The sequence below is a fragment of the Anguilla rostrata genome, chromosome 12 (assembly GCF_018555375.3).
Source record: "Anguilla rostrata isolate EN2019 chromosome 12, ASM1855537v3, whole genome shotgun sequence".
NCBI classification, from domain to species: Eukaryota; Metazoa; Chordata; class Actinopteri; order Anguilliformes; family Anguillidae; genus Anguilla; species Anguilla rostrata.
Genome location: NC_057944.1, coordinates 1064063 through 1089370, shown reverse-complemented (window position 1 = coordinate 1089370; position 25308 = coordinate 1064063). Strand labels below are relative to the sequence as shown.

The 25308-nt window shown below is 43.9% G+C and overlaps 1 protein-coding gene across 33 annotated transcripts in view; it reads right to left on the bottom strand.

Annotated features, from left to right (window-relative positions):
* The window catches only part of LOC135235493 (NACHT, LRR and PYD domains-containing protein 12-like), a 419768-nt gene that overhangs the window by 393231 nt on the left and 1229 nt on the right, over positions 1 to 25308 (bottom strand). For 25 of the 33 annotated variants that reach the window (XM_064300980.1, XM_064300949.1, XM_064300960.1 and 22 more), the window contains exons 1-3: positions 9847 to 9985; positions 7951 to 8061; positions 7228 to 7338 (exon numbers count right to left, since the gene is read on the bottom strand). In XM_064300980.1, the coding sequence (XP_064157050.1) occupies positions 7228 to 7338; positions 7951 to 8061; positions 9847 to 9893 (269 nt within the window). In that variant the 5' untranslated portion in view covers positions 9894 to 9985. Of the gene's footprint in view, positions 1 to 6792; positions 6863 to 7227; positions 7345 to 7950; positions 8062 to 9846; positions 9986 to 25308 lie in introns of those variants that run through there. The other 8 variants (XM_064300981.1, XM_064300992.1, XM_064300986.1 and 5 more) reach the window with 6 other exon arrangements.

Below are 25308 nucleotides of genomic sequence, written 5' to 3'. Positions count from 1 at the left end.
TTATCGAATGGTATATATAACAGTCGCTGTGTAGCATTAACCGTTGAAGTGGAGGTTTAAGTAACATGTGAAGTCCATTGCGTTGCTGTGTTTTTTCATGTTCAGTGCTAGTAGTTATAACTATGAGTGAATCATGATTTTAAATGTAAATGTTTTAATGGGGAGTTGCAGAACGTACACGTAATTGTTTGTATGTGGCTACATAGAGAACAGGGCAAGGTAACATGAATGTAGAAACGTGGCGTTTGCTGATAAGAAGGTTTTGTACGGTAGCCAAGTGAAGAAATGTAGTTAGTAGAAATGGCACAGCGGTGAACTGGTGTAACTTTGTAATAAAAGGAATACATTTTGTTGCTATCTAGCTAGCCAAGTTAAGATGAAAGCACAACTATGACGTCCTCATAAAAGCAAACTAGCTAGCTAACGTTATCGATAACATTGCGTTATGAAAGCAAACTACCTAGCTAGCTAACGTTAGCTAGCTAGCTAAATTAATATAACCAGAAATAATCTAATAGTCCTTAAAAGTCACTGTAATTTAAGTGAACCTAACGTTAGTCAAATATGTGCATTGACTTGCCTGTAAGCCAGCCGCGCAAACTATGGGTCTGGAATTATCCATGGGTTTACGGGGCGTGGGAAAGGGGACTGGTGTGGGAGTACTGTGTTCGTGACGGACCAATTTGACAACTATAGTCAACCGTTTGAAAATAGGACGGTAAATTTAAAACGCATATTTATCCAAAAATGCAGAACGGACATATTTAATACTGTACTCATTGTGTTTCTTCGATGCCTCGTGTGCAATTAGCACATAAAAACGAGAGTGTGAAAATCACCATGGTACTCCTTTAAAGAAAGGCGCTCTTAGCTGGGTTTGAACTTTGGACCTTGTGTTCTCAAGACTAACCTTTTATTACCCACTACGACTAGCTGTTTGTACTCTCAATGTTTCAGAGTAAAAAGGTATGGATATTTTGCGTGTGTATGCGAGTTTGCCATTGGGTCGTGTAGGTGAAGGTTTGGCGGGTGTCGGTAAAATGTCCAATGGGGAGACATGTTATTAGTGGGATAGGCGGCAGGAAAAATAAGAATGAGAAGAAGAAGAAGGAGAAAACGCAAAATCCCCTTAGTTTGGGGATTTATTGTGTGGACATGTGAAAGTTGTTTATGAAATCTGTCTGTTGAAATGGGGTCAGAATGTACAGAATTTAATGTTTTTAAGGGCTGAGTGTCTGTGGCTGTTGTGGTTATTTCTGTGGGGAACCCTGAAAAGTGCCAAACTCTCGGTGCTGTATAGGTATGGGGGCATGCCCCCGCCAAGGCGTAACTTGGCGGGATGGCATACCTGCCATCCCAATTGAGCAGACAGCGCTGTTTTGCAGATACGTAAACTCTGATGGGCCGCAGGAAGAAATCATTGAGTTGATCCCGCTAAAAGGCCAAACACGGGGGGAGGACATTTGTGAGGCTGTGGTGAATTGTTTAAAAGCTAAAGAAATAAACACCACCCACATGGTGTCAGTGGCTACTGATGGGGCACCTAGTATGAGAGGAGCACAGAAGGGGTTTGTGACTTTACTTCAGAAGTCGCTGGATAGAAAGCTGCTGACGTTTCACTGCATCTTGCACCAAGAAGCACTGTGCGCTCAAACATTTCCCCCCGAATGCATGGAGGTGATGAACCTTGTCATCCAGATAGTGAACAAAATAATAGCAAAAGGGTTAAACCACCGACAGTTCCGTTCATTGTTAGATGAAGTCGACAGCGCATATTCAGATCTCCTGCTGCATAACAAAGTCCGGTGGCTGTCGAGGGGAGAAGTGCTGAAACGGTTTGCTGCTTGTCTGGAACACGTGAAAACGTTCCTGGAAAGCAAGGGCCTCATCTATCCAGAACTGGAACATCCAGATTGGCTGGAAAAGCTGCACTTCATGGTGGATATGACAGGTCACCTTAACACTCAACAAAATTCTCCAGGGAAAAGGAAGCACGGCCCTTCAGATGCTGGAGGATGTTTTGGCGTTTGAGCGCAAGATGACAGTGTTCGCCAGAGATGTACAGAGAGGTAAGCTCTCTCACTTCCCCTCCCTGAGAGAGTTCAAAGAAGCACACAATCACATAAATTGTGAGTATTTTCAGCGTGCGATCATTGGAATGCAAACTGCATTTGGGCAAAGATTCAGTGAGTTCAGAAGGGAAAAAAAACACACTATCCTTCCCCGTCACACCCCTTGACATCGACCCATCCCTGCTGAACATGTCCGCATTCACAGGAGTAAGTCAACCCTATCTTGAAATGGACTTGGCCAACATAGCTGATAAAGAGTTATGGGTGTCCAAGTTCAAAAGCCTGACAGCTGATCTGGAAGATGTCACCCGTCAGAAGGCGATTCTCGCTCGGGAGCACAAATGGAGCGATATTGAAAAACTCCCCAAACCCGACAAACTTGTCTTTGAAACATGGAATGCCATTCCCGACACTTATATGAACATGAAGAAGTTTGCATTTGGAGTCCTGTCAATCTTTGGATCCACATACTTATGCGAGCAGGTTTTCTCAAACATGAACTACATCAAATCCAAAAATCGCTCGCGCCTCACAGATGACAGCCTGCAGTCCTGTGTGAAGATGAAAGTCACGTCTTACATCCCTGATATAGAGAAGCTCTGCAGTGATGGTCAGAAACAGAAATCACATTAAACGGGTGAGAACACTATCATTTAATAGGTTATTATTTTGCAAAAACATATTTATTTTAGAACCTGAGCTGATGTAGTTGTGTTTTATGTTCAGGCTCGATGGTTGATTGCTGTACGTGGCTGAGGAGAAAACAAGAGGATGACAACACACTGAAATGGACTTAAGTCATAATTAAATACAAACTGGCCTATTTTTATGTTTACTCTTTTTAAAGTTATTAAGCTGCAGCTATACATTTTATTTATTTCAAAGTGGGCTACTTTTTTATTTTATTAATGTTCTACAAATAAGACTGAAATGGACTTAAGTCATAATTAAATACAAACTGGCCTATTTTTATGTTTACTCTTTTTTTTAAAGTTATTAGGCAGCAGCTATACATTTGATTTATTTCAAAGTGGGCTACTTTTTTATTTTATTAATGTTCTACAAATAAGACTGAAATGGACTTAAGTCATAATTAAATACAAACTGGCCTATTTTTATGTTGACTCTATTTTTAAAAGTTATTAGGCAGCAGCTATACATTTGATTTATTTCAAAGTGGGCTACTTTTTATTTTATTAATGTTCTACAAATAAGGAAATGACTGAAATAGACCTGCATGGTTCTTTGTTTGTATTTCAAAGTAGGTCTACACATGCCAGTGTTTTTTCTCTCCTCTTGATAATTTAATCAAACTCTTTATAAGAGTTTGAGGTTTTCCTTTGTTATAAGGTAAAAACAGCAATAAAATGTCAACAGTTGTCTTTTTGTTGTTCTATGATTTCATAAATGCAACAAACTATTGTTCTTTTACAGTGGATGACAAAAAAAATTGGAAACGAAAATTTAATTAGTATCTTGTATGACCTCCTTTTGCATTAAAAACTTCTGTCAAACATACTAGAAATAAGCTTTTGGATAGATTCAAATCCCTCTGAATATAGTGTAACTATATATAAAACTTTATACACTGTGTTATCTTCATTTTAAGGGTCAAATAGGTTTTGCGGCTCCAGATTAATTTTATTTAGGGGAGAGGGGCCAAAAATGGCTCTTTTGATAGTAAAGGTTGCTGACCCCTGCTCCAGACCCATAGTTTGCGCGGCTGGCTTACAGGCAAGACAAAGCAAATATTTGACTAACGTTAGGTTCACTTAAATTAGAGTGACTTTTAAGGACTATTAGATTATTTCTGGTTATATTAATTTAGCTAGCTAGCTAACGTTAGCTAGCTAGGTAGTTTGCTTTCATAACGCAATGTTATCGATAACGTTAGCTAGCTAGTTTGCTTTTATGAGGACGTTATAGTTGTGCTTTTATCTTAACTTGGTTAGCTAGATAGCAAAAATTATAATTTGATATAAGTCAACGTCTTTACCTTAGCTATCTATCGGTACTTCATATACTACTAAGCCAGCTAGCTTGTGAAAAGTCTCCCAAAAACAGCACGTATCATGGGGGTAGCTATGGTAACGGGGCACGGTCTGTCAATCATAGCTAACTGACAGTTCTCATTACCACGCCCAGACGGTTCGGGTGAACTTTTATAGTGGGACATTTAGGCTTAGAAAAATACATTTTAAAGTACATTGAAATGACTGAATAATAAAAAAAAATATGCACATTTGTTTTGTTGTTGCCTAAAGACAACTGGTAAGTGTCACGTTCAACCACCATGTTACTCCTTTAACCTGCTTTTACCCTCACTAATAATTGTCTACTACTTCTCAATTGTTGCTTTTGCACCATATCTACCAGCCGTTCCCCGAACGTATACCCTGTATTATGACGTACCGTCTGCACGTTCAATTGTTAACCGGCTACAATATTGCAAAGCCATATGGATTCAACGGGAGCTCTTCTGCGCTTACTGGCCTGTGTTCTTTAAAACCACGGACAGGTTTGCTAATGATATTTCACGCATTGCATAGCTATGTCATGGTGCTGCCCTAACAAAGTGACAGACTGGTAAACCTCCGGTTGAACGACTGAATCCCGCCTCGTCCTCAGGCAGATCATTTCCTCTTTTACACTAACGTTCTCTTACGATTATATTTGCTTTACCAAAACTCACTCATGGCCACCCATATGCATTTCATGACGGCAAATGTATTCCTTTTATTAAAAAGTTACACCAGTTCACCGCTGTGCCATTTCTACTAACTACATTTCTTCACTTGGCTACCGTACAAAACCTTATCAGCAAACGCCACGTTTCTACATTCATGTTACCTCGCCCTGTTCTCCATCTAGCCACATACAAACAATTACTACGTATGTACGTTCTGCAACTCCCCATTAAAACGTTACAATTAAAATCATGATTCACTCATAATTATAACTACTAGTACTGAACATAACAGTGTAATGAATTTCACATGTTACTTAAACCTCCACTTTAACGGTTAACACTAGACTGTTATATATACCGTTCGATAAGGAATGTAAGCTCGCTCATGGTCACTCCATTTACTTCGCACTATACTCCGTGATCATGTCAGCCTTCACCTACATGCCCATTCTGCTAAAAAACATATTGTTTCAACTATGGAATTTCGTAATTTCATCCTAATTTCTCTCACACTGTCGTTATTTTCTCATATGCAAAGCCTGCTGGGACATATGCGTCTGCTCCTATTCTCCACTATCATGTTTTCCGGTTCTAGTTTAGCAAAACAGCGAAGAGGATTCCTACCTGCAGATAAGCCTATCAAAATGCCTTATAAACCTTACAAACACTAAAAGTGCATCTCCACAAAATAACAGACAACGGAGCAGGACAGAAGGATAAACCTTACAAACACTAAAAGTGCATCTCCACGAAATAACAGACAACGGAGCAGGACAGAAGGCTACACAAGTTGCGACCTAGGGAGTTATAATTCTACGGGCTTGCTGATTCTTTTGTCAGTCAAGGCTCGTTGGATGGACGTCAAATCCGTGAGTACATACACTGGCCATATTTCATCTGCGTTTCTGATGCGTTTACGCTTATGCCGCTGCATCCTTTCTCACAGCCACTGTTTTACATATATAGCAAACCGAAACTGCTGAACGGTACACGCTCATCAGACTGTACAAATTGACACAACGATAGCCATAATCCACAACCTTTTTTTACAGGGTCGCATTTCTCACTCTCATAATAAAACGCTTTGCAAAAAGAAATGATATCTCATAAAAAAACACGTTTTCAACGTACAAAAATGCCAAGTTACTCAAAAGTATTGATATCAAAATGACGCCAAGTTACGGTACTACAAACAAAATAGGCTATCTTGCCTCACCGAAATGACATAAGATGTATTTCAAAGCAATGCTACCCAATATTTCCTCAGTTCTTTCAAGTCACTTGGCCCTGTGTTTTGTAATCTTAACATTTTACAATGTCATGCAAACTTTGTGTCAGATCAAAGAGTCAAATATTTCGAATTGCCTCATGGAACACATTGAAATTAATGTACAGAACTGCTGCTGAGTAACGACAGGAAGCATTTCTCCAGAAAACATGTTTATACTTGCTTCTGAACTGAATTTGAGTACATGTGCAAGTTATTGTATATTTGCTACGTACAATAAATACTGCATGTAAAATACATATTGTACATACATACATAGAGAACTTCTTTATCCCCATGGGGACATTCCCCTCGCAGCATGTTACATTCACATTTACGAACACACACTTATACCAAGAAACAGACTATCATTCACGTAACAGAAAGGCTGGGCAGCGAAATACATACATACCAATACAAATTGGACATATACACGCCTATTCAATCAATCTTGACTGTGAGAGAGCCATCCACACATATGTTTGGCCTGTCCATGAAGTGAATGCTTATACACAGGGCCAAGTGACTTGAAAGAACTGAGGAAATATTGGGTAGCATTGCTTTGAAATACATCTTATGTCATTTCAGAGAGGCAATATAGCCTATATTGTTTGTAGTACCGTAACTTGGCGTCATTTTGATATCAATACTTTTGAGTAACTTGGCATTTATGTATGTTGAAAACGTGTTTTTTATGAGATGAAACTTACAATACAAATGAAACACAAATTAACTAAAAACAATTGAAAAAACACAGAACTTACCTGTCTTGTGAAAGATAATTTCTCTGAACTCGTCACTTCTAAAGAGCAGGACTGGAGAGACCGCAGTCTCCTGCGAAAAAAAGAGCTTCCAGTTAAACTCATCCTCTTACTGCAGCTCTAACTCACAGCACATGGAGACAGAGCTTCCAGTTATACTCATCCTCTTATTGCAGCTCTAACTCACAGCACATGGAGACAGAGCTTCCAGTTAAACTCATCCTCTTACTGCAGCTCTAACTCACACCACAAATGAATATGACAAAATACAGCTCACCTACACCTGAATGTGATATAAATCACAAACCTACAGCTATATGTGCAATAATAACCCCCACCTAGATCTGAAAGTCTTATTACACCGACTGACAACAGAAAGGTGCCAGTAACATTGAAGTATAATTAAACAGTACTGTCAATTTTAACCTCTTTAATTACCTTTGATCACCTGCGAAATCTCCCCTGAATGTGATCGGACGATCCATTGAATGATCACTCTTCATGGACAGACAGCTGGGTTCAGGTGACCCTGCTCTTTCTACCTGGACCCTGTGAACAAAACATGGAGACACAACATCCAGTTAAACTCATCCTCTTACTGAAGCTCTAACTCACAGCACATGGAGACAGAGCTTCCAGTTAAACTCATCCTCTTACTGCAGCTCTTACTCACAGCACATGCGGACTGATCTTCCAGTTAAACTAACCCTCTAAGTGCAGAATAAAATCGAGCCCTTGCTCCCAAACACGCCAGAAAAAAAACCTGAAAGCATATTTAAAACGTTTAAATAAAAGCTGGTTTATTTTGTTTGCGTGATGTTCCACTGTGGATGGTAAAGAATAATATTTGGCATAGGTGCAATAAGTTAAAAATGTAAAAGACAATACTCTTACTGCAGCTTTAACTCACAGCACATGGAGACAGAACTTCCAGTTAAACTCATCTTCTTACTGCAGCTCTAACTCACAGCACAAATGAATATGACAAAATACACCTCACCTACACCAGAATGTTATATAAATCATAAACCTACAGCGATATGTTCAATAATAACCCCCACCTAGATCTGAAAGTCTTCATACACCCACCGCCAACAGAAAGGTGCCAGTAACATTGAAGTAAAATTAAACAGTACTGTCAATTTGAACCTCTTTAATTACCTTTGATCACCTGCGAACTCTCCCCTGAATGTGATCGGAGGATCCATTGAATGATCACTCTTCATGGACAGACAGCTGGGTTCAGGTGACCCAGCTCTTTCTACCTGGACCCTGTGAACAAAACATGGAGACACAACATCCAGTTAAACTCATCCTCTTACTGCAGCTCTAACTCACAGCACAAGAAGACAGAGCTTCCAGTTAAACCCTTCCTCTTACTGCTGCTCTAACTCACAGCACAAGAAGACAGCTTCCAGGTAAACTTATCCTCTTACTGCAGATCTAACTCACAGCACAGGGAGACAGAGCTTCCAGTTAAACTCATCCTCTAAGTGCAGATTAAAATCGAGCCCTTGCTCCCAAACACGGCAGAAATAAAACCTGAAAGCATTTTTAAAACGTTTAAATAAAAGCTGGTTTATTGTGTTTGCGAGATATTCCACTGCATATGGTAAAGAATAATATTTGGCATAGGTGCAATAAGTTATAAATCTATGAGACATTCCTGTTACTGAAGCTCTAACTCTAAGCACATGGAGACAGAGTATCCAGTTAAACTCATACTCTCACTGCAGCTCAAACTAACAGCACATGGAGACAGAGCTTCCAGTTAAACTCATCCTCTTACTGCAGCTCTAACTCTCAGCACATGGAGACAGAGCTTCCAGTTAAACTCATCCTCTTACTGCAGCTCTAACTCACAGCACATGGAGACAGAGCTTCCAGTTAAACTCAACCTCTAAGTGCAGACTAAAATCGAGCCATTGCTCCCAAACACGCCAGAAATAAAACCTGAAAGCATATTTAAAACGTTTAAATAAAAGCTGGTTTATTGTGCTTGTATGATAATCCACCGTGGATGGTAAAGAATAATATTTCGCATAGGTGCAATAAGTTATAAATGTAAAAGACAATCCTGTTACTGCAGCTCTAACTCACAGCACATGGAGACAGAGCTTCCAGTTAAACTCATCCTCTTACTGCAGCTCTAACTCACAGCACATGGAGACAGAGCTTCCAGTTAAACTCATCCTCTAAGTGCAGATTAAAATCGAGCCCTTGCTCCCAAACACGCCAGAAATAAAACCTGAAAGCATTTTTAAAACGTTTAAATAAAAGCTGGTTTATTGTGTTTGCGAGATATTCCACTGCGGATGGTAAAGAATAATATTTGGCATAGGTGGAATAAGTTATAAATCTATGAGACATTCCTGTAACTGAAGCTCTAACTCACAGCACATGGAGACAGAGCTTCCAGTTAAACTCATCCTCTTACTGCAGCTCTAACTCACAGCACATGGAGACAGAGCTTCCAGTTAAACTCATCCTCTAAGTGCAGACTAAAATCGAGCCATTACTCCCAAACACGCCAGAAATAAAACCTGAAAGCATATTTAAAACGTTTAAATAAAAGCTGGTTTATTGTGCTTGTATGATAATCCACCGTGGATGGTAAAGAATAATATTTCGCATAGGTGCAATAAGTTATAAATGTAAAAGACAATCCTGTTACTGCAGCTCTAACTCACAGCACATGGAGACAGAGCTTCCAGTTATACTCATCCTCTTATTGCAGCTCTAACTCACAGCACATGGAGACAGAGCTTCCAGTTCAACACATCCTCTTACTGCAGCTCTAACTCACAGCACATGGAGACAGAGCTTCCAGTTAAACTCATCCTCTTACTGCAGCTCTAACTCACACCACAAATGAATATGACAAAATACAGCTCACCTACACCTGAATGTGATATAAATCACAAACCTACAGCTATATGTGCAATAATAACCCCCACCTAGATCTGAAAGTCTTATTACACCGACTGACAACAGAAAGGTGCCAGTAACATTGAAGTATAATTAAACAGTACTGTCAATTTGAACCTCTTTAATTACCTTTGATCACCTGCGAACTCTCCCCTGAATGTGATTGGACGATCCATTGAATGATCACTCTTCGTGGACAGACAGCTGGGTACAGGTGACCCAGGTCTTTCTACCTGGACCCTGTGAACAAAACATGGAGACACAACATCCAGTTAAACTCATCCTCTTACTGCAGCTCTAACTCACAGCACATGGAGACAGAGCTTCCAGTTAAACTCATCCTCTTACTGCAGCTCTAACTCACAGCACATGGAGACAGAGCTTCCAGTTAAACTCATCCTCTTACTGCAGCTCTAACTCACAGCACATGGAGACAGAGCTTCCAGTTAAACTCATCCTCTTACTGCAGCTCTAACTCACAGCACATAGAGACAGAGCTTCCAGTTACATTATATTACATTACAGGCATTTAGCAGACACTCTTATCCAGAGCGACGTACAACAAGTGCATTAGTTCAAGGTGCAGAGGTGCAGAAAAACACACTAGAGTGAAGTAAAGATCGTAGTGCCAGAAGTGGCCACAGATCAGGACTCCAACCTTGTAGGGTAACCTGTTCAGCAAACAAAGAAATAGGCCTAATCCTGCCAAGAACAAAACTAGCACTGAAATCACATTTGCCTAATCAGAATCAGACAAAACAATCCTGCCAACTACAAAACTAGCACTGAAATCACATTTGCCTAATCAGAATCAGACAAAACAATCCTGCCAAATACAAAACTAACATGATCGCATTAGCCTAACTAGGTACACTGAGCTAAACTAGAGGCTAGGGAGGGGTGGGGAGAGGTGTAGCCTGAAGAGATGAGTCTATAGTCTGCGCTTGAAGGTAATCAGATTCTCTGCTGTTCTGACCGCCACGGGAAGGTCATTCCACCAGCGAGGGGCCAGGACAGACAGCAGATGCGAACGGGAAGTACAGGCACGAAGAGGGGGAGGTGCCAAGCGTCCAGAGGTGGCAGAACGGAGAGGTCTGTTAAACTCCTCCTCTTACTGCAGCTCTAACTCACAGCACATGGAGACAGAGCTTCCAGTTAAACTCCTCCTCCTACTGCAGCTGTAACTCACAGCACAATACAGAGTTTCCAGTTAAACTCATCCTCTAACTGCAGCTCTAACTCACAGCACATGGAGACAGAGCTTCCAGTTAAACTCATCCTCCAAGTGCAGATTAAAATCGAGCCCTTGCTCCCAAACACGCCAGAAATAAAACCTGAAAGCATATTTAAGACGTTTAAATAAAAGCTGATTTATTGTGTTTGCGTGACATTCCACTGTGGATGGTCAAGAGTAATATTTGGCATAGGTGCAATAAGTTATAAATGTAAAAGGCAACCAGTTTTTTTTGGCTAAAATGTCCTGGTACCTGGGTAGAGTTCATGATGCTATTGTCCTTAACAAGGGCCCTAGGATCAGTGAGAGCAGAACAGCCCCATAACATTAAAGATCCACCACAGTATTTAACAGTAGGTATGTGGCTTGTTTCTGTACACACCTCCCTAAATCAACACCAAACCCATATCCTTTGTATTATATACCGGCCACTTTATTAAGTATACCTGCATGTTAATGCAAATTCCCTACTCCACCAAACAGCAAATCATGTGACTGCAACTCAATATATAAAGTATGTAGACATAGTGAAGATGTTCAGTTTTTTGTTTGAGCAAATATTGTAATGGACAAGATGTGTGATCTAAGCGACTTTGACTGTGGCATGACTAACTGTGCCAGATGGATAGTGCCAGACGTAGTGGTTTCAGCATCACAGAAACAGCTGCCCTCCTGGGATTTTCATGCAGCACAGTCTCTAGAGTTTACAGAGAATGGTGTGATAAACAAAAAACACCTTGTTAATGAGAGATCAAAGGAGAATGGGCAGACTAGTTCAAGCTAAGAGAAAGGCCACACATGGAATAACAGCTATGCTTGGCCAAAGAGCTCTAATGTCATCACTCCGGAGCACAGCAGGAGACAATTTAGATTCTTGAAAATGTTGATTACTGACAGTAAAACCATTTTTCCTGAAACCATTCCAAATAGCCTTTTGGCATGGAGGTAGCATCTAATTTTGGAGCATCTAAATGTAGCAATTAATAGAAAATTGCCCCGCCGTTATTGCGTTTCATGTAAAATTTTAAAACATTTGGCAACGTTAACTACCCGTGCTTCCAGTCAGTGTTTCGACCGCACATTTGGATAAACAACCCTCTTACTTACATTTAACAAACACCAACATGCTCGTGAGAAATCTTCTTGGAAAACATCCAAAAACGACCCAAATCAATAATTCATGAAAGTAATCATTATTTCTTCTTAAGTAAGCCCAATTTTATCTCATTAAAGTCATTTCATCATGTATTCTCTGTTTCTAGGTATTTGTAATTCGATTGTAAATCGCTGCAGTACAATTTATGTTGTATTTCCAGTGTTTCCCCCAGGAAAGTTGTTAGGCCCGGTGGCAAGTATCTTTTGACAGGGCCCGGCGCGGGCCGGTGGCCAAGTGTCTTTTTTGACGGGGGCCCGGCGCGGGCCAGCGACAGACTGATGGCAGCATGAAAGTAGGGCCCTATAGTTTCTGTGATAACAGAATCACGGACAGAATCGCGGAATTGAGAATTTAAGAAAGCTATAACACAGATTCCATAGGGCTCTACATTAAGTCAGTGTTGACTGGAAAAGCTAAAAGTAAAAGCTGACTGGAGATTTGAAAATATGACTACGTAATGTGAATGTTGTTATAAATAAGTCAGTTATTCAACACGCATTTTAAAAAATCAACAACTACTTACAGCATAGCAGAGTCTTACAAAGAATCTGACAACATGTACAGTCTTGGAATTCTGTGTTTTCAACAACAACAAAAGAAATTAAATTAAAATAAATAATATCAAAGTTTTTGCACTCTACAAAAAACTTGTATTCAAGTCCTGATTGGCTACTGAATCTTACAACAAGCCTTGGAATGCTGGGCACATTTAAAAAACTGTCTAAGGTTTTTTTGGCTTTTACAGTTGGCTACCTTTCCTCCTTGACATTATCCCCAAATGGCACCAAGGAAGTATCTGTGTTACTGACTGTTTGGCTAATCTAGCTAAGTTAGCTACATGACCACGTTGTCATAAAATTTTTCCTGACCATGAAAACTGCCTGACTTGTTTACATTTTGGACAGATGTGGCTCCTGTGTAAATCTATCGTTGTTTCTCTCCCAGCACTTTAGACCAGAGACTGTAAAAAATATGGACAAAGCTACTGTGACGTCACCCATTGACTCTCCGTGGGTCTCTAAAACACGTTTTGAAGCTCAATAGGCCTATTTCACATTTCCGGGTATGAAAACCGGATGTAGGGGTCTCTCATTTCCGGTTATCTCAACAGCCAAAAAAACAATGGCAGCGACGAAGAGCAACCAGTTTTGTTGCGTTCCCCTGTGTACCAATTCGAAGAATTTATTTGCCCTTTCACAGCTTTCCCACAGATGTGCTCAAAAATAAGAAGAAAACTTGCTAGGTAGCATGACTGTTGCAAACTAACATAAACTAACTCATTACGATAACTAGCTAGTTAGCTACTGCTTTGTGAATCAATAAGATTACACAAATAATAATAAAATATTAAACTTTTCTCCTCACATACATTTGGGTCCAAAAGTCTGAGTCCACTACCAACTCCTTTGTTTTTTTCAGTCATGTGGTATTTGTTACTCAAGCATGTCATAAAATCAGTTAGCTAGCTATATTTTATGTTATGATTAGCAAATTACGTTTTAGCCAGCTAGCTTGTTAACAAGCACATATTTGGATATTCAATGTTGAAACTGCAGATGCACGTTTATTTTAGTTGTTAATTGTAATTACAAAATGTATTGACGGACATCGCGACAAGCCTACTTAAGATATATCAGCTAATTTTAAAATGTGTGGGTAGTTTTCATCAGCGATGAAAACAGCTCGGTAGTGAACTGAACACCATTACACAGGCGATCTGACAAGCAATATAAATCTTTATTAGAACAAGTACAGCACAAACAACATGTCACCAAATAGTAACGGTAGTACAAAACTTAGTTCAGATATATTGCACTTCGGTATAACATAAGTAATTTGTGGAGCGTAACGCATTGTACTTACATAGGTTTGCCTCCCCTGCTGACCGTCAACGTTAACAGAATCGTTTTCCTCACAGTTGTCAGGCTCCCTATTCATTCATTTTCGGGACAACCGAGAGGAAGAGACGCTGTTAATCGACAGCAGATGTTTATTTCACGCTACGAAAACACAATGGAGTCGTCTCCAGAAAATAATTTATGTTATGTCGAAATTAAATATCTCTTTAATCGGCTAACTTGCTGTGGTTAGCAAGCTAGATATTTAGCTTTCTGGCGAGCTAACGTTCTACTTACCTTCATAACCGAATATAAACTTCTCAAAAAAGAATTTATAGCCCTTGTCTAGTTTGGACCGCTTAACGTTCACTGGCAATGCTTCTACAATGTGGATAACATCGGACAGTGAACTTTGGCAGAGCTATTAGGGACTGTGAGAACACACGTCGCTCTTTAGGCTCAATTTTCGCTGTCAGAAATGGACTTCCGGAAACATATCCCTACATCCGGTTTTGGTCGCTGTCTTGTGAAATAGGCCTAATAAGCCAACTATTTCAGTCGGAATTCTCCTCCAATTCCGCTTCTTCTTCTTATTCTTCTTTGGTGTTGTTTACCGGCAGCTTGCATCCTTGCAAGTTGCATTACTGCCATCTCTCGGAGTAAGTTAACTCCTACAGCTTATCGACTGTCACACTTTCATTAACAGTCCCGTTCCCCGAAGGTAGTTAATAAAGCATCTCCTCCCCTGCCCACTAGCACCACACTCCAGTACATTCCTCAATCCTGCTCCTGTTATCCCCAATCTTCCCATCATATCCTTCCTTTCCAACCTATATTTATTGCAGTTAAAAATAACGTGTTCTACAGTTTCTGGTACCTGACAGATTTCACAAAGACCGGTTGGATGTTTACCTATAACATGAAGTGTGCTGCGTAAATTGCTGTGTCCTATTCTTAATCTTGATATTACAACCTCTTCTCTTCTGTTTCCTCCCCTCTTTCTTACACTGCCTACTCTATTTTGTATCAGATGTAAATGTCTCCCCCTTCTCTCCTGATCCCAGTGCTGCTGCCATTCTTTATTGATATTTCCCCACACAATGCACTTTCCCTCTGATTTTGATAATTTGATATTGATTTCAACAATTCCCTTTTCGACTGCTTCTTTTGCCAACGTATCTGCTCTCTCGTTTATATATCTGAATGTGCTGGGACCCACATGAATGTAACATTTTTCCCTTGCCTAACCACTCTTGAATTGGCAAACAAGATTTCATACAGCAGATCCTGGTGATTTCTGGCTGTACCTGTCTTAATACTTGCAATGGCCGACACAGAATCACTACATATTACTAATTTGCTAAACCTACCCCGTTCAGCCCATTCTAATGCCATCAATATGGCAAACAATTCAACAGCATACACACTTAAACAATCCGATGTTCTCTTGCTAATTCCCACTTGGTAACTAGGCACAGCAACTGCAGCCCCTGTCGCATCTGTCTGGGGATCCTTTGATCCATCTGTAACAATCTGAAGACTGCCTGTATACTTACAGTCCCTATAATTATAGTATTCACTAACTAAGTCAGCATTCTTATTACTGTGCTTAATCTTAAGTAATTCCAGATCTACACCCACACTTTCTAATTCCCAGACAGGTCTAACAGGCCACACCACAGTTTCGCCAAACTCTTTATCATAGACTCCCATATCTCTTGCCATTTGATCTCCTGCCCATCCAAAACTAGATTTTTCCATCCTCTCCTTCTCCCAGCTTGTCTGCAGTACCCTTTTTGTTGGATGACTATCTCCATGCCCCCTTAGATTAACCCAGTAGTTTGCCACCAGCTGTTTCCAATGCAACCTAGTGGCATTTCACCTGCTTCCACTTGGAGTGCACACACTGGGGAAGTTTTAACTGCTCCTAAACACACTTGCAAAGCCCGAGCTTGTATAACATCTAGGTCCGCCAGCACAGATTTTGCTGCTGATCCATATACGATACTTCCATAGACTAATCTTGATCTAATTAAGGCTACATAAATATATTTCAGAGATTCTATATCAGCTCCCCACTCCAATCCTGCAAGACACCTCATGACATTTATCACTTTTTTACATCTACTAACAACATATCTAATGTTTCCTCCATGTTAACCTCATATCAAAATATACTCCCAAAAAACGAAAACTTTCTCTAAATAATTGACGTGTGCTCGGGTTTCTCTTCCATTTGTTCACGAGTCTACTGCCCTCTATTGGAGGACAGTGGGCTCGTGAGTTGGTGGTGTGTAATCAGAGCATACGTGCCTCTCTCTTCTCTCTCTCTTCCTTATTCTCTCTCTCTCTTTCGGAAGGTCTGGTGTAGTGGCGCAGTACCAGTGGCTTGACCGCGGCTGTGTCCACTGCATCGGACCGGCGGACCAGGCCGGACCTACAGCGATGGGGATAGGCAGGTACCAGTGGCATGACCGCGGCCTGCTGAATCCCCAACGCCGAAGCCAGGACAGCGCTAGGAGGACCCCTACCAGAAGACTCCCGCCATCCGGGGACCACACTGCTGCGGACGACCATCGCCGGAGACCAGAGGGGAGTTCAGCGCTGCCCGGAGAGAAGGCCCGTAGTGGCTTGCTCTCCGGGCTCTTCCATCTTCGCCGAGTCTTCGCCCTCGCTTCCTGGCTCCCCTCCTTTGCTCTCCAGACCGCAACAGGACCATCGGGTGGACCCGGAGGACGAGGCCAAGGAGCAGGCAGACGGGGGACCCGAGGACCTCCCCCCAACGACGGCGGCGGCACCCGGATCCAGTGAGACCAGCTACACGGATCAACGCCTGGTGCCGGCTACCGGAAGGGAGGTCCCACTGCGCCTTGTGGAGCTGACTTCCGACCAGCTCCCTTGGTGCGGCAACGTTTGGTCCCCCTTGGAAGGACCAACATCACTTAGCGCTGTACCTGTGCTTCTTCTCCCACCTACTTAGGTCCGGCCTGAGAGAGAGGGAGGATGGCCACGGGAGCTCAGCCAGGAATCCGACGCCACAACGCCGTCCGAATGACACTCCAGAACAGCGGAGAAGGGGGCAGCGGTGCTAGTGGTCCCCCCCAGGTGGCACAAGGGGCGAAGGGCGCAGCCGTAAGGGGCGCCGCAGAGCCAGCAGCTACTGGGGGGGCAAGCAATGCCGCTGCCCCCAATGTCAACAGGAGAGTGACAGGTATGACCCGCCTAGAGTTTAGCCGGACAGTGCTTCAGCGAGCCATGGGCTTTGTGCCTGGCGACCTGAACTGCCTTGTGAAGGTTCCGGGCAATGCAGATATCTTTGAAATCAGTTTTAGAACAGCAAATATCCTGGAGAGGTTCTGGAACCTCTATAGAGAGGGGAAGGGTAAGGCTCCCCTCAGTGTTTTTGATGTAGAGCCCCTGTCTGACACCGAAAACAAGGTGGTCACTGTGCAGTTTTACAATGAAGCTGTACAGGACCACGACGTGAGTACGTGGTTGGGCAGGTATGGTCTTGTTAAATCTGAAGCCCGGAGAGTCCTTGATGAGGACGGAGTCTGGACCGGAGCCAGGAAATGACTGGTCCAGCTCAAGCCCAACCCCTCTGCACCTGGGGGGGTATGCCACATCCCCAGCTCCATCACGCTGGGGAGACACAGGGGGGCGGTGTTCTATTGCGGCATGCCCAAGCTGTGCAGCTTGCACATCTGTCAGCCTGCACAGTGGTCAAGTGTAAGACGTGCGGCGGCGAGCACGAGACCAGGGCATGCCGTGACCCAAAGCCCTGTAACCTCTGCGGAGCGAGGGGGCATCTCTTTAGAGACTGTCCCCTCTCGTACGCGAACAGGGCTAGGAGCACCGCGCCCCCTCCACCATCTGCTGCCCCCCCTTCGGCCCCACCGCCTCCCCCGCCCACCCCCATGCCACGCACCAGACCACCCACCCCTACCCCCTCCCAGCCTGGAAGCCCACCCCCACACGCACAGATCTCAGCACAAGACCCTACCCTCTGTATCCCCACCGCTGGAACCCCCAACTCCACAGCGTCCCCTGCTTTAGATCCCACTAACCCCGTCACCGTCACTGTCAAGGAGGAGCCTGACTCCGACACCCCCATTGTGGTGTTGGAGTCAGACTCCTCAACCTCAGAATCAGATACAATCACTCCATGGCAAAAAATTAGGAAAAAGAAGGGCAAACGCATCAGATCACCTACAACAGCCAAACAACAACCCAGTCAACCTCCCAACCCAGCAATAGTTCGCCAGACAACAAAATCCACAAATCCACAGTTACATGCTAAACCGGTACAGAGAACACAACCCGCAGCCAGGCCTGAGCCCCCTCCCCGCCCCACAAAACCACCCACACCACCGCCTGTACACCATACAGATACTTTACAAACCATCATCACCGCCCAAACAAGAACCACTAGGGACCAGCCAGCCTCCGGTCCAGACCCTGTTAAAGGATCTGGAGCATCAACCTCCTCTCAGGGCCCTCCAGGGACTGGGGGGAAGCCTGGGGCAAGAACACCTGCCCCCACCTCTCCAGGACGGAACCTCCCAGGCAGTCAGGAGGGGAGGCCTGTGAGTGTACATGGTCCGGGGGTGAGTAGGCGCCTTAATAATCAGGACATTGTTAATGCCAAACTCAACAAAATCTGCAAACAAATCGCTAATAGCAACATAGGTACATAAATCACACACAACAATAAAACTCATGGTACACACAATAACAATTTCAACACTAAACACTCGCAGTATCAAAGACCCCTCCAAATGCCATACAGTTTTCTCCATTCTATCTCAGGTCCCCTCAGACGTCATCCTGCTCCAGGAATGTGGCATCCCGTTCCGGGAGTTGGATGGCGTTCTGGGGGAGGAATGGAGAATGGGAGACTCTCTCTGGTCTGGCTCAAACATCGCCAGAGCTGATGGGGTCGGCACGTTGGTGAAAAATCCCTACGTGCGTATAACAACAAGTAACATCATAGAGAGTGGGCGAATCCTCGTCACCGATTTCGATGTCGGGGGTTCCCCACTCAGGGTAATCAACGTGTACGGCCCCACCAGCGTAGCCGAGAGGGTCTACCTCTTTACAAAACTAGCACCACTTATCCATTGCACAATGCCGGTTGTCGTGGGGGGGGATTTCAACTGTGCTCTAACAGATGAGGACCGCAGCAGACCCAGACGGGACCGTTCCAGCGACCTGCTGCGGTCCCTCATAGAGGATTTCTCCCTCCGCGACGCCGGGGGTGCCTCTCCCCCCCAACACACGTGGGTGAGTTCTTCCGGTAGCTCTTCTTCGAGAATCGATTTGTTTCTGCTCTCCCCAGGCCTGGGGGTGCCCGCTTATTCCATCCAGGCGGTGCACTTCTCGGACCACCACATGGTGACCGTGTCCCTGGCCTGGAAGAAGCCTATAACCGTGGGTAAGGGGCTCTGGCGGATGAACATCAGCCATCTCCAAGACCCCCAGGTGCGACTCTCCTTCTCGAGACGTTACCTGGAGTGGGTGAGTCTAAAACACCTCTTTGACTCCCCGGTGGAGTGGTGGGAGATGGTGAAGGAGCGAGTGCGAGGCTACTTCCGGGCAGTCGGGCGGAGGAAGGCGAAGGAAAGGAGGGCAGTTTTTGTATATCACAATGCTGCCCTCCAGAGACTGAGCCTCCTCCAGTCCCGAGGCCTGGATGTTAGCAGTGAAATCGCACGGACTCGGCAGAGCCTCACCACCCTCTACCGGGAAGAGCGTGAAAAATTTACTTTCCGCTCCAAACTCCAGGGCCTCGAGGAGGATGAGAAGTGCACACGGTTTTTCTTCCGCAGGGCGCGGTCTAAGACTAATAACATCTTGTCTCTCTATAACAACAGAGGTGTGGTGGTGTCTGAAGAGGCGGAGGTCCGGGAGGTGGCCGGGGAGTTCTACGGGGGCCTTTACAGTGAGAGGCCCTCCGATGGGGCTCTCATGGACACCTTCCTGGGCTGCCTTGACAGACGTCTGGGTGACGAGCGGATGGACTCGGAGTTGAGCACCGAGGAGCTCACCCGGGCCGTGCTCTCCCTCAACCAATATAAAGCTCCGGGTCCTGACGGAATCCCAGCCGAGTTCTACCAAACTTACTGGGATCTCCTGAAGGAGGACGTGGCTGAAATCTTCAGAGCGGCGTACAGGGAGGGGCGGTTGGGGGCCTCACTGAGACAGAGCTTAGTAGCTCTTGTCCCAAAGAAGGGGGACCCGAAGGACCTCCGTAACTGGCAGCCGATCAACCTCCTCTCAGTCGACTATAAGATCATGGCGAAGGCGCTGATGAGGAGGTTCCAAGGCCTGATTACATCGGTGATCGGACCGGACCAGACCTGCAGCGTGCAGGGGAGGTCCATTAATGACAACCTGCTCCTCGTGAGGGATTTAATCATCCACTCCGGGGAGCGGCGGTCCCCCTTGTGCCTTCTCAACCTCGACCAGGAGAAGGCATTTGACCGGGTGAGTCATGTGTGCCTGGAGAGAGTGCTAGAGAGAATGAACATCCCTGGCCCCCTCCGGCGTTGGACGAAGATCTGCCTGACTGGCATAACGGGCAGAGTGGTTGTCAACAGGCAGCCCTCTGCCCCGTTTGCCATCAGGTCTGGCGTCAGGCAGGGGTGCCCTCTAGCATCTCTCCTGTACGTCATCTACCTGGAACCGTTTCTCCAGGCCATCAGGGCCAGCCCCGGAGTGGCGGGCTACCCGCTGCCGGGGGCTAGGGGAGAGCGGCTAAAGGTTATGGCGTACATGGACGACATTACCATCGTCGCCACAGATAGTCGCTCCATTGCTTGTGCCACCAAGGTGTTGGACGACTTCTGTGTGGCCACTGGCGCCCTGGTCAACAGGGACAAGAGCGAACTGTTTCTGTCTCCCTATTATAGTGAGCCTCTAACCGTTTCCTTCCCTGTACGCAGAAATACCATCAAGCTCTTGGGGGTGACCTTCCAGGCTGACGGCGGAGGGCGAACGAGCTGGGAGGGAGCCCTACGCCACGTCCAAAACAAAACCCGAAGCTGGAGTGCGCGGCCCCTGACCATGGCGGGTAAGATCCTCGTCCTGAAGGCAATTTTTCTCTATGTGGGAAGGGTGTTTCCCCCAGACAAGGCCACCAGCAAGAAAATTGCCAGGTTGGCCTTCCGCTTTGTCTGGGAGAGCAGTATGGAAAAACTCAGTAGAGCCACCCTCCTCAAAGAGGAGAAGAATGGGGGGCGGGGGGTCCCAGACATAGTCACAATTCTCATGGTGCAAGGTCTGGCCGCCCTGGTCCAGAACGTCGGGAAGGTGGGAAAGGCCTCTGGTGCCTTCGCTAGGTACTATGCCACCCCCTTCCTGCGGGCAATGGGCCTGGGTGTGCTGGACCTCACCATACCATATAGCTGGGATCCCCCCTATGTCTATCAGGCCCTGAGGGACTTTGCTTTCAGGACGGGATTACCCAGGGCTGGCCTGACCTCGTGGAGCTATAAAATCATCATGGCTCATTTAAGATCTAAAGAGACCGCCACGCTCCCGAGGTCAGGGCCGGCCCGGGACCCGCAAGTCATCTGGGCAAATGTAACACACAAGTGTCTTACTAACAAGCAAAAAGACATTGCCTGGATGACAGCTCACGGGTGTCTCCCCACAAGAGTTTTTATGTACCGCCGGCACTTAGCCCTGACTGAGCGCTGCCCCCACGGTTGCACTGACTCGGAACACAATTACCACCTGTTCTGGGAGTGCACCGTGGCTAGGCGGGTCTGGGGCCTTGTTGTTTCCTCTGTCTCCCATAACAGGTTGCTGGCGAGGTCCTCCCTGACGGCTGAGAGCGTCCTCTACGGTCCCCGAGAGGGACTCAAGACCACGGAGCTCCAGCGTCAGTGGGGGATCGTCAATACCATCAAGCAGGTCCTGTGGGAGACGAGGAACATCAAGGTCTACCAGAAAACAACTGTGGACCTGGTCACTCTCCGGAGGAAAATACAGACCCTCCTCCAGGACGGCGTTTTGGTGGACTTTCGAAAAAACAAGGACCTGGCGAGAGAGAAATGGGGGGTGGACCACTGGAAAGAACTCATCATATAGTCCACCCCCCCAGGAGGGGCACTCGCTCTGCACACCACCTCGAGCGCATGTATTTTTGATTACCTTTTATATGTTATTTATAGTATTCTCTTAAAATAATTATTGTCTTTTGAGTGTTATTATTGATATATGTATCATTGATTTGTAAATTGTCTTCTTTATGTTATCCTTTTGAGTGTTATTGTTTCGTAATTTTTGTAAATGTCTATGTTTAAATGTGCTTTGGTTTCTGTTTTGATTTTTAAAAAAGAAAAAAGAAAAAAAAGTAATGTTTTAAAAATGTAAAATGTGCATTAAAACCATTAAAGATACATTTCTCTAAATAATTTCCATACAATTTCAAATTGCATTCCCTGAGTTTCTTTCTTGTAAAGAGCATAGATTTTGTTTTTTCAACTGAAAATTTAACTCCCCACTTTTAACTTGATTAATTCCATCTTGCACTTTCTTCACTATGTGTTCAACATTTCTCCCTCTTTTCCACAAAGCCCCGTCATCTGCAAACAATGACTTCCCCATATCCATAGGGATATTCATATGTTGTTTATCATGATGGAAAATAAAGTTGGACTTACTACACTTCCCTGAGGTGTCCCGTGTTCCACAACATATTTGGGTTGATAACTCTGACCCTATCTTCACCTGAATAGTCCTTCCATCTAAAAAGTCCATAACCCAGTTAAACATTTTCCCTCCGACTCCCATTAAGTGCAGTTTGATTAGAATTTCCTCTCTCCATAGCATATCATAAGCTTTCTCAACATCAAAAAACACTGCAACCACTGTCTCTTTATTTACTTGCGCTTTCCTTATTTCATTCTCCAGACACAACATTGGATCCATAGTATTCCTTCCTCTCCTGAATCCACTTTGATATGACGCCACCATACCTCCTTTTTCCAAAAAATACATTAACCTCTCATTTATCATACGTTCCATTAACTTACAAATGTGAGATATCAAGGCAATTAGTCTATAGTTTCCAGGCCTGCTGGCATCTTTTCCAGGTTTCCTTATTGGAATAATTATCGCCTCCTTCCAGCTCCTTGGCATTCTCCCCTCTTCCCCCACTTTACTATACAGTGACAACAATTTCCCCAGACTTCCTACACTCAGATGTTTTAACATGCTATAACATAGGCCTATCTCATCTTTACCCGGTGTTGTCTTTCCTGTTTTATCTAGTGCCCTTTTTAATTCTCCCATGCTGAAAGGTACATTTTGTCTGCATAAAGCCTCCATATTTTCAGACTTTGTTTTCTCTATGCCTCTTCTTCCTTCTACAGATAAATAATTGGAGTTATGTACCATAACAAATGTATTTGCCAATAACTCTGCCTTTTCCTTATTTGTTACTGCAGTCTCATTTCCATCGGTCAGAGCCAGATAACTCCACTCCCTCCTGTCCCCTCCCATCTTTTTTATCATCCCCCATACTTCTCCCACCCGAGTTGTGTTTCCAATTGTACCACAGTACTTTCTCCAATGTGTCCTTTTTGTCTGTCTTATTATCCTCCTTACTACTGCCTGGGCCTGCTTGTACTGAATCATATGTTGAAAATTATGAGGTTTTTTTTTACTAGTTTAAACGCCTTATTTCTATTTCTCACTGCTTCCTTACACTTATCATCCCACCATGGTACCACTTTCTTCTTCATACTACCTTTACTTTTAGGAATGGATTCGAATGCAGCTGTCATTATGCCTTGTTTTATTTTGCTGTCAAGTGACTATATTTCCATTCTGTCATTAGCCTGGCTTAAATATCTATCACTTCCTTCCAGAAATCCCCAATCAGCTTTCCCAAGGATCCATTTCCCACCTGTGTTCTCTATGGTCAATGAGACAGCAATATTTATCTTACACCAGACTGGGTAATGATCACTCCCTATAGTATTATAGGGATTATAGTAATTCACAATCACTAACTCTTTCCTTTCTGCCCACACTTCTACTACCACATACTCTTGCTCATTACCTATACCTATTACTCTGTAAGGGATGCCTTGCTTTACAAAAGTGACACATCCTCCTCCTCCCCCTTCTTTCCTATCTCGCCTCACTGCCACATAACCATTATAAAACAAAATCCAAGTTAGACTTTAATCAGGATTCTTGAATACACACAATGTCTGGTTTTTCTCTCCTACTGGCTACACACTGCTTGTGTCATGTAATCACGTTATATGTATTGCATTAATAATGCAATTATGTTTAGTTTAGTTTAGTTATCTTCAATTTTTGTTTCTCAACAAAACGAATATGCTTAGTTATCATCAGCTTGCCAGTGACCTAGGTAGGCTATCCGTGGTTAGCGCACGCATTAGCGATATGAACCACAGGGGAAGAACATCGACTACACTGATGGTCAATCAATCAGAAATGTGTAGGCTACTGTTGAATTGACTAGGCTCATTTTGGTATAACTGTCTGGTAGACCTGCTGTTAACCGAGCAAGTTATCGTCGTAGGTTTTCGCCACAGTCAGTTAAGGAGCCAGTAACTGCTACTAGCTACTACATCGTCGTTTGTGGTGTTCACTTGCTGGGTGACGCTAGCTGACCGATCGTTCGCAAGTCACATTCTACCGAATAAAAATTAACACTGTCAGCGGTGATTAACAAATCTACCAAGTAGCCTATATTAATAACTGATCTGCAGGCGTGTAAATATGACAACGCACTTTGTACAGCAAGTTTTCCACCTGGTGCATGAAGACAAAAATAATGTAGCCTACATTGAATTTCTAATTATTATTAGACTTTTATTTTTATTATCAAAACCAATGGAGAAAAGCCAATATACGCAAGGAGCCCCCAGGACCGATTCTGAGAACCAGTCTTAAATGCTCTTGTCGGACTCTTAAATGCTAAAAACATGTTCCTTTCTAAATGCCAGTCTTACAAAGATGGTTAATTTCGTTAAACTCTGTGTGTGTGATTTCATCGTGTGCTGTATGCTATTCAGCAAATAAACCTTAAGACTCTTAATTGAAACTGAAAATTTTGCAGTTTATCCCAAAATCAGGATTACAGTAGCTGTGTCACATGCGTGAAGCATGGCCCAGGTAGACATTTACGGAATGTAAACGACTGACAAGCCATCAAACACGTTTGACAGATTGAATATTTGCAGTTTAGGGTTAGCTAGCTAGTCAAATGGCTTGGTAGCCGAAGTTGCGAACTGTTTTAGCATAGGCTACTGGACTACCAAATATAGCAAGCTGATTACGCTTTCTGCCAACTAATTATTTGGTTAAGTAGGCTAAAG